Below are 10,517 nucleotides of genomic sequence, written 5' to 3'. Positions count from 1 at the left end.
AAAAATTTCTTGGGGGGGGGGGCTCACAGGGAGTATGGCTACGCCAGGTAGGAGACCTGCGCAAACTCCCTGTGCTTACCGGGGGCTAGAGAGACCGGACAGGCACCGTGTTATGCTGTGGTGCGCACGGTGTCTATCGGCCGGGCTAGAGTGAGCATCGAGCCAAGTGCCATGAAGCCGGCTCTACGCATCTGGTCTCCAGTGCGTCGCCTTGGGCCGGCTTACATGGCACCAGCCTTGCGCTCGGTGTCTCCGGTTCGCCTGCATAGCCCAGTACGGGCTATTCCACCCCGCCGCACTGGCAGGGCGACCGAGAGCATTCAACCAGGTAAGGTTGGGCAGGCTCGGTGCTCAAGAGCTCCAGTGCGCCTGCACGGTCCAGTCTACCCAGTACCACCTCCACGCACCAGCCCTCCGGTAGCAGCTCCCCGCACCAGGCTTCCTGTGCGTGTCCTCGGCCCAGTACCACCAGTGCCAGCACCACGCATCAGGCCTACAGTGCGCCTCGCCTGTCCAGCGCTGCCAGAGCCTTCCTCCTCTTCAGCGCTGCCGGAGTCTCCCGCCTGTTTAGCGCTGCCAGAGCCTTCCGCTTCTACAGCGCTGCCGGAGTCTCCCGCCTGTTCAGAACTGCCAGTCTGCATGGAGCTGCCAGTCTGCATGGAGCTGCCAGTCTGCATGGAGCTGCCAGTCTGCATGGAGCTGCCAGTCTGCATGGAGCTGCCAGTCTGCATGGAGCTGCCAGTCTGCATAGAGCTGCCAGTCTGCATAGAGCTGCCAGTCTGCATAGAGCTGCCAGTCTGCATAGAGCTGCCAGTCTGCATAGAGCTGCCAGTCTGCAAGGAGCCGCCAGAGCTGCCAGTCTGCAGGATGCCGCCAAAGCTGCCAGTCTGCAAGGAGCCGCCAGAGCCGCCAGTCAGCATGGAGCAGCCAGGGCTGCCAGTCAGCATGGAGCAGCCAGGGCCGCCAGTCAGCATGGAGCAGCCAGAGCCGCCAGTCAGCATGGAGCAGCCAGAGTCGCCAGTCAGCATGGAGCAGCCAGTCAGCATGGAGCAGCCAGTCAGCATGGAGCAGCCAGAGCTGCCAGTCAGCATGGAGCATCCAGAGTTGCCAGTCAGCATGGAGCAGCTAGTCAGCATGGAGCAGCCAGTCAGCATGGAGCAGCCAGTCAGCATGGAGCATCCAGAGTTGCCAGTCAGCATGGAGCAGCCAGAACTGCCAGTCAGCCAGACTCTTCCAGATCTGCCAGTCAGCCAGACTCTTCCAGATCTGCCAGTCAGCCAGACTCTTCCAGATCTGCCAGTCAGCCAGACTCTTCCAGATCTGCCAGTCAACCAGACTCTTCCAGATCTGCCAGTCAACCAGACTCTTCCAGATCTGCCAGTCAACCAGACTCTTCCAGATCTGCCAGTCAACCAGGATCTGCCAGAACCGCCAGCCAGCCAGGATCTGCCGGATTCAACTACCTGCCTGAGCTTCCTCTCAGTCCCGAGCTGCCCCTCAGTCCCGAGCTGCCCCTCAGTCCCGAGCTGCCCCTCAGTCCCGAGCTGCCCCCCAGTCACAACAACATCCTCTATCCAATTCCTGATGAACGCAGTCACAACAACATCCTCTATCCACTTCCTGATGAACCCAGTCACAATAACATCCTCTATCCAATTCTAAGACACTGTGTACAACTTCTACTCACTGAAGAAAGGAAAGAGAGAATCTTAAAAGAGATAAAAGGCTGGGTTTCTGAGTCTCCCCGGTGTAAGTTCACCTCATGCTCACCCCATACAGTCTCTTCACAACCTCTCTCTCTCTCTCTCTCTCCCTCACTCCTCTCCCCTCTCTATCTCTCCTCTCTCTCTCTCTCTCTCTGCTCTCCTGTGAAGCTCAGCCCTGCGTGTCTGCAGCTGTTCTGTAGGAAAAGTGTCACAGTGCTGAAGTGTTCCCCTAGTGATGGAAGAGACAGATATTCTGTGGGAAGAGGTGTCACAGTGCTGAAGTGCTCCCCTAGTGATGGGGGAAACAGGAAGACAGGTGTCCAATAGGAAAAGGTGACACAGGGTTCCTGGTGATGTGTTCATCCATAGTGACAGTGGAAGGCAGAAACAAGAAGATACTCTTCCACTTCTGACCACTATTAATATGTTATTTCCCAACGTGGTGTACCCTGGGCCCTTCCCCATATATTACAGTTATACTGTACTTATAAGACAGCGCGACCCTGTCCTTCCACTCTGTCCAACCTTACCCCTTTCCCATAATATACAGCTGTTGTACTGTACAAAACAAGCAATCCTGTCTTCCCTAACTCTCCATTCTTACCTCCCCTCTAGTGACAGTTGTATTGTACTCAATCATATGAGACTTTTAACACATATGAGACCTTTCCCCACTCTGTGTGACCTCCCACCTTCCCTATAAATGAGAGGAGTACTGTACTTACAGTATGTAAGACAAGAGACTCTTTCTAATCTTTCCCCATAAAGAAGGGTTTTACTACACATACTATATGAGACAGACATCCTCTCCTCCCACCCTGTGTGGCCTAACCTCCCTTCCACTGTAAAGTGCTGCATGATAAGTGTGTGTTGTAGTAGTCTATAACAACCCACTCAGAGGGTCCCTCTGCCTCTTGGTTTTGTATGGCATAGTGGTTAGGTACACAAATAATACCCAGTATAGTACGATGGGTGCCAGTTGTAATCACACACTCAACCACACGGTCACTGTGTGAGTGCGCAACCTGCTCTCAGGGCAATTCATAGGTAAGGCTGTATGCGTCATATACTACTGTATACTGAAACTAGAGCCAGGACCGGCCATGAACCCCGGTACCTGGTGGTGTTAATGTACCAGCACTTGGTAGAGAGGTGTTAACGTACCAATGTGGTTGAAAGCCTCCAGGCCTGGACCCCATCATCAATATTCACTCAGGACCTGGAGAGGAACAGATAAAATATTAATCACCAACCTCTCCTCTACTCTCCTACCTTCCATTCTGCTTTTCTCTCCTCCTCCTCCTCCTTCTCCTCTTCCTCTTCCCCTTCCTCTTCTTCCTTCTCCTCCTCTTTCTCTTCTTCCCCTTCCTGTTCTTCCTCCTCCTCCTCTTCTTCCTCCTCCTCCTCCCCCTTCTCCTCTTCCTCTTTCTGTTCTTCCTCCTCCTCCTCCTCCTCCTCTTTCTCTTCCCCTTTCTGTTCTTCCTCCTCCTCCTCTTCCTCTTCCCCTTCCTCTTCTTCCTCTTCCTCCACTTCTTCTTCTTTCATCGCTGTGTGCATACCAAATGGCACCCTATTCAGTACACAGTGCATTCAGAAAGTATTTTAGACCCCTTGACTTTTTACACATTTTTAGAATAAAGAGGTAGCACAGATGTTACAGCCTTATTCTAAAAATAAAACAGTTTTGTGATCAATCTACACACACTACTCCATAATGACAAACCGAAGACCGGTTTTTAGACATTTTAACAAATTAATAAACAATTAAAAACAGCAAGACTTTATATACATACGTATTCAGACCCTTTGCTATGAGACTCGAAATGGAGCTCAGATGCATCCTGTTTCCATTGATCATCCTTGAGATGTTCCTACAACTTGATTGGAGTCCACCTGTGGTGAATTCAATTGATTGGACATGACTGATTCAAGCTAGCTAAATAGGCTAAGGGTAATAACAAACTTTTTACAGCTAGCTAGCTAATAGTATCTGTATCACATCCGGCCGTGATTGGGAGTCCCATAGGGCGGTGCACAATTGGCCCAGCGTCATCGGGGTTTGGCCGGAGTAGGTTGTCATTGTAAATACAAACTTGTTCTTAACTGACTTGCCTAGTTAAATGAAGGTTAAATAAAAAATAAAAAAATAAGATAGTGCAGCAGCCCCAACGGTAAACTTGACCCTGCCCGTATAAATATTACAGGTGGAGGTGTATCATGTTATTACGTAGCCTACCACAGAGATGACAGATGAGAAGTTTCCCCCCCCCTCTTTTTATGGATTCCCAAAGGAGTCATACCTAACCGCCCAGTGGCTTTCCATAGCCCCACTACACACACGGTTCTGCACCCTGTCCGTGCTGATACAGCGCAGTGGAGAAACATATATATATTTTTTGCCAACCTGTCACTCAATCATTTAAACTTTTTATATTGGGAGATAAAACTAAAACTGGGGCTACAATTTTAACCGGGACTCCTATCAACATTCTTGTTTGAGAAATTGCTCTCTGCCAAGAAGCTATTTATGTTTCTTTTTGAACATTTAAATTTAAAACGGTCACAGGTACTTAATTGTTACCCAGAAATGATTTGATAGTAAAAATAAGAAAAACAGCTGCATTGGGCCTTTAAGGAAAAAAAATGTCACTGCTGGTTCTCAATGCTCAATTAAAATAATGTCCTTGTGAACAAGAGGATGGAATGATTATTAATAATATATGTGTGTCATGGCAGATTTCCTCCTCCTCCTCTGAAGAGGTGAAACAAAGATCGGACCAATACCCAGCGTGGTCGGTGTCCATGGTTTTTAATAAGAAAAACTAAACATGAACACAAATACAAAATAATATAGTGAGCTCGCAACGAAACAGTCCCGTGTGGCACAAACAATGACACAGGAAACAATCACCCACAAAATACCCACAGAATATGGCTGCCTAAATATGGTTCCCAATCAGAGACAACGATAAACAGCTGCCTCTGATTGAGAACCAATCCAGGCAACCATAGACTTACATAAACACCTAGAATGAACACTACCCCATAAATCTACAAAAAACCCTAGACAGTACAAACACCCTAGATGAGACAAAAACCATACATCACTCATGTCACACCCTGACCTAACCAAAATAATAAAGAAATCAAAGATAACTAAGGCCAGGGCGTGACAATGTGACCAAGAGGAATGACTATTACTAATGTTAATACAATGTGTTCAGAAAGTATTCAGACCCCTTCCTTTTTACACATTTTGTTACGTTACAGCCTTATTCTAAAAATAAAACCATTTTGTCATCAATCTACCCCTTAATGACAAAGCGAAAACAGGTTTTTAGACATTTTTAACAAATGAATAAACAATTAAAAACTGTAGTACCTTATATACATACATATTCAGACCCTTTGCTATGAGACTCAAAATTGATATTTCCACAACTTGATTAGGAGTCCACCTGTGGTGAATTCAATTGATTGGACATGATTTGGAAAAGCACACACCTGTCTATGTAAGGTCCCACAGTTGACAGTGCATGTCAGAGCAAAAATCCAAGCCATGAGGTCAAAGGAATTGTCCATAGAGCTCCGAGACAGGATTGTGTGGAGGCACAGATCTGGGGAAGGGTATCAAAACATTTCTGCAGCATTAAAGGTCCTCAAGAACACAATGGCCTCCATCATTCTTAAATGGAGGAAGATTGGAACCACCAAGACTCTTCCTAGAGTTGGCTGCCCGGCCAAACTGAGCAATTGGTGGAGAAGGGCCTTGGTCAGGGAGGTGACCAAGAACCCAATGGTCACTCTGACAGAGCTCTAGAGTCCCTCTGTGGAGATGGGAGAACCTTCCAGAAGGATAACCATCTCTTCAGCACTCCACCAATCAGACCTTTATGGTAGAATGGCCAGACGGAATCCACTCCTCAGTAAAAGGCACATGACAGACCACTTGGAGTTTGCCAAAAGGCACCTAAAGAACTCTCAGACCATGAGAAACAAGATTATCTGGTCTGAGAAACCAACTATTTGGCTTGAATGCCAAGCTTCATGTCTGGAGGAAACCTGGCACCATCCCTACGGTGAAGCATGGTGGTGGCAGCATCATGCTGTGGAGATGTTTTTCAGCGGCAGGGACTGCGAGACTAGTCAGGATTGAGGGAAAGATGAACGGAGCAAAGTACAGAGAGATCCTTGACGAAGCCCTGCTCCAGACTGCTCAGGACCTCAGACTGGGGTGAAGGTTCACCTTCCAGCAGGACAATGACCCTAAGCAGACAGGCAAGACAATGCAGGAGTGGCTCCGGGACACGTCTCTGAATGTCCTTGAGTGGCCCAACCACAGTCCGGACTTGAAACCGATCGAACATCTCTGGAGAAACCTTAAAATAGCTGCTCAGCGATGCTCCCCTCCAATCTGACAGAGCTTGAGAGGATCTGCAGAGTATAATGGGAGAAACTCCCCAAATACAGGTGTGCCAAACTTGTAGCGTCATACCCATGAAGACTCAAGGCTGTAATCACTGCCAAAGGTGTTTCAACAAAGTACTGAGTAAAGGGTCTGAATACTTCTGTAAATTTGATCTTTTTCTGTATTTTTTTTCTTCTAAATTTGAAAAAAAATATAGAAACCTGTTTTTGCTTTGTCATTAAGTGGTATTGTGTGTTGATTGATGAGGGGGGAAAAATCTATGTAATCAATTTTAGAATAAGGCTGTTATGTAAGAAAACATGGGAAAAATGAAGGGATCTGAAAACTTTCCAAATGCACTGTAGTAGGAAATAAGTAATGAAGGGATGTATCCTAAATGGCACCATATTCCCTATTTAGAGCACTACTTTTAAACCAGGGCATATAGGTTGTGCTCTGGTTAAAAATAGTGCCCTAAATAGGGAATAGGGTGCCATTTAGGAGAAATCCCTTCATTTCTTCTTCCTCAACTGAAGGAGGGAAGAGCTGTGGTTGTGGAGAGGAGGGTTCAGTATTCAGTTATTCAGCGTTCCTATGGGGTCTGTTGGGTTAAGGGTTAAGTAGTAACAAGGACACAACCACTAAGAAATGGCTCCTGTCAAGGACGATCTCAACTGGGAAACAAGGTAGGGCAGACAAAACAATGACAAGCAAAAAATTACATGGTATGGAAATTACTTTTATTAACTTCATTTGCAAAGCAGGATATCCATCCCATTGTAGCACATGGGCAGCCACGTGTGGTACTACTTCTAAAGCACCTGAAGGGTTATGGCACTACAAGAAATGCAAAAAAATAAAAAATAAATCCTCAATAGATTTGTACTACATAGCATTCATTTCCCCCCATAATATATCTGGTACTATTAAACCTAGTGAAATTGACCGTAGCAAATTCCCATTTGTTTCCCGTTTCCGCCATCTAGTGTTGAATATTTTGACGTCGGCTACGCAATTCCTGCGTAAAATACGTGATAAACGCGTAGGTCAAATGTGGGTGGGAGATCTGCGTTTCCTGTACCGCTACATTGTAACTGATCATCAAATTACAATGTAAATCCTAATCGGAACATTATTTTTCAAACGCAGAACATATCATTCATGTCATATCCATCACCTGGAATACCGGGTGGCAATTAAACAACGAATACATGGTTTGCGGTCTAAATATCAGGCGCTGTCACATTGACAGCGGTAGGATATCCGGAAAACTTGAGGGAGGTTTGCACGAGCCATTGCGGTGTTGACGTAAGAGCTAAAGCCTTTTCAACCGATGTCTAAGGTGCGGTGACATATTTAAATTATATATTTTATTATGAATACCATGCATGCCAAATAATATGTTTCTGAGTTGTGTTAATTAGTACGTCACTGACAGACTAAGGGCATATGTAAAGAATTACGTATGTATGTGGCTATATGATAAGTGTATGATGATAAGGGTAACGTGCAATCTATCTATTATGTCTAGTGTGTAATGTACTGTGTCTATTTTGTATACAGCAGTGCTGTGTGTCTAAGACAATTTGGGACAATAAAGTTAATTCTGTCCTATTATATAGGTATGTAATGTGGTATGTTATGATAGCTTTATGTCAGGTTTTTGGTCCCAGTCGATCAGTGCATTAAGGCATTGTCATAATGCGTGTTCAATACCTTGAATCACAAACATATTTTTAGGAAACCCTGGTATCATTATCTCTGTGACTTTAGAGTTGATGGTGATAATGTTTAGTGTTCTGTATTGGGAAGATGATCATGAGATGACTAGTCAAGCTGTAATGTACCTGTTTCTCATCCATTATTCATTGCATTGTACCAGGACCCTCCTCCAAGGTGACATACATCCAATCACAGACTAGCATGGGAGAAGATGGACATTCCAGCTGCCAATCAGAGCTACGGACATGGCGGGCAGCCCAGGGTGTGTCATAATGGCTGGTCAGCAACCACACCCCCAACCGGTCTTGGATGTACCTCTGCCCAAGGACTCTCCAGTGACCCTCTACCCAGCTTACAGGTTCTGAACCTGGGCCCAGCCTCACACCAGAGTCCCTCTAAAAACATCCCTCAATCCATGGCTCAGTTACAGTACTCACACCAGGGCTGTCTCAGCAGTCTTCCTACGCCCCCATTTAGGAACCAATCACCTTCAGCTCTTATACCATGCCTGAATCAAGAGCCTCACATACCACATGTACACATGGGTAATTATATTTCCTACAACATTCCTCCACCATCAACACTCCTCCCTCTGAAACAAGGTCCGCCAGCTAGTGGGCCTCCATCCACGATACCGTCTTCAAACCAGGGTCCCCAGAATACTGTCTCTCCTCCAGTCTCTTCCTCTCCTCCATATCCTCCATATCCGTCTTCAAACCAGGGTCCCCAGAATACTGTCTCTCCTCCAGTCTCTTCCTCCCCACCATATCCGTATGCAAACCAAGGCTTTGTGAATGGCCCTCCTGTGACGTTGACAAGTCCAAACCAAGGCTTTGTGAATGGCCCTTCTGTGACATTGACAAGTCCAAACCAAGGCTTTGTGAATGGCCCTCCTGTGACATTGACAAGTCCAAACCAAGGCTTTGTGAATGGCCCTCCTGTGACATTGACAAGTCCAAACCAAGGCTTTGTGAATGGCCCTGCAGTGACGTTGACAAGTCCAAACCAAGGCTTTGTGAATGGCCCTCCTGTGAGGTTGACAAGTCCAAACCAAGGCTTTGTGAATGGCCCTCCTGTGATGTTGACAAGACCAAACCAAGGACCTCCCAACAGCAGTTTTTCCTCCATGTCACCATGTGGGAGCCAGAGCCAACAGTGTTCACACCCGTATCCTCCACAACTCACCTCACCAGTCCAGCAGCAACCTCAATGGGCCCTGCCTCAGCAACACTATAGTCACAGTGGTAAGCTATACACTAACACACAAACAGAGTCACAGTGGTAATCTATACACTAACATGCAAACAGAGTCACAGTGGTAATCTATACACTAACATGCAAACAGAGTCACAGTGGTAATCTATACACTAACACACAAACAGAGTCAGGTGGTAATCTATACACTAACATACAAACAGAGTCAGGTGGTAATCTATACACTAACACACAAACAGAGTCACAGTGGTAATCTATACACTAACACACAAACAGAGTCAGGTGGTAATCTATACACTAACATACAAACAGAGTCACAGTGGTAATCTATACACTAACACGCAAACGGAGTCAGGTGGTAATCTATACACTAACATACAAACAGAGTCACAGTGGTAATATATACACTAACATACAAACAGAGTCAGGTGGTAAGCTATACACTAACATACAAACAGAGTCAGGTGGTAATATATACACTAACACGCAAACAGAGTCACAGTGGTAATCTATACACTAACACACAAACAGAGTCAGGTGGTAATCTATACACTAACACACAAACAGAGTCAGGTGGTAATCTATACACTAACATACAAACAGAGTCAGGTGGTAATATATACACTAACATACAAACAGAGTCAGGTGGTAAGCTATACACTAACACGCAAACAGAGTCAGGTGGTAAGCTATACACTAACATACAAACAGAGTCAGGTGGTAATATATACACTAACATACAAACAGAGTCAGGTGGTAATCTATACACTAACATACAAACAGAGTCAGGTGGTAATCTATACACTAACATACAAACAGAGTCAGGTGGTAATCTATACACTAACATACAAACAGAGTCAGGTGGTAATATATACACTAACATACAAACAGAGTCAGGTGGTAATCTATACACTAACATACAAACAGAGTCAGGTGGTAATCTATACACTAACATACAAACAGAGTCAGGTGGTAAGCTATACACTAACATACAAACAGAGTCAGGTGGTAAGCTATACACTAACATACAAACAGAGTCACAGTGGTAATCTATACACTAACATACAAACAGAGTCACAGTGGTAATATATACACTAACACGCAAACAGAGTCAGGTGGTAAGCTATACACTAACATGCAAACAGAGTCACAGTGGTAATATATACACTAACATACAAACAGAGTCAGGTGGTAAGCTATACACTAACACGCAAACAGAGTCAGGTGGTAAGCTATACACTAACATACAAACAGAGTCAGGTGGTAATATATACACTAACATACAAACAGAGTCAGGTGGTAATCTATACACTAACATACAAACAGAGTCAGGTGGTAATATATACACTAACATACAAACAGAGTCACAGTGGTAATATATACACTAACACGCAAACAGAGTCAGGTGGTAATATATACACTAACATACAAACAGAGTCAGGTGGTAATATATACACTAACACGCA

General features: G+C 45.4%; 1 protein-coding gene across 2 annotated transcripts in view; it reads left to right on the top strand.

Annotated features, from left to right (window-relative positions):
• Nucleotides 1–7,143: 7,143 nt before the first annotated feature.
• Nucleotides 7,144–10,517, top strand: part of si:dkey-13n15.2 (protein transport protein Sec24C) — a 32,424-nt gene continuing 29,050 nt past the window's right edge. For both annotated transcript variants that reach the window (XM_090191175.1, XM_090191176.1), the window contains exons 1-2: nt 7,144–7,456; nt 7,997–9,080. In XM_090191175.1, coding sequence (XP_090047301.1) covers nt 8,048–9,080 — 1,033 coding nt within the window. In that variant the 5' untranslated portion in view covers nt 7,144–7,456; nt 7,997–8,047. The remainder of the gene's footprint in view (nt 7,457–7,996; nt 9,081–10,517) is intronic.

The sequence above is a fragment of the Oncorhynchus mykiss genome, chromosome 11 (genome assembly GCF_057628025.1).
Source record: "Oncorhynchus mykiss isolate SJ-2025 chromosome 11, ASM5762802v1, whole genome shotgun sequence".
NCBI lineage: Eukaryota > Metazoa > Chordata > Actinopteri > Salmoniformes > Salmonidae > Oncorhynchus > Oncorhynchus mykiss.
This window is presented reverse-complemented; position numbering and strand designations above follow the sequence as displayed.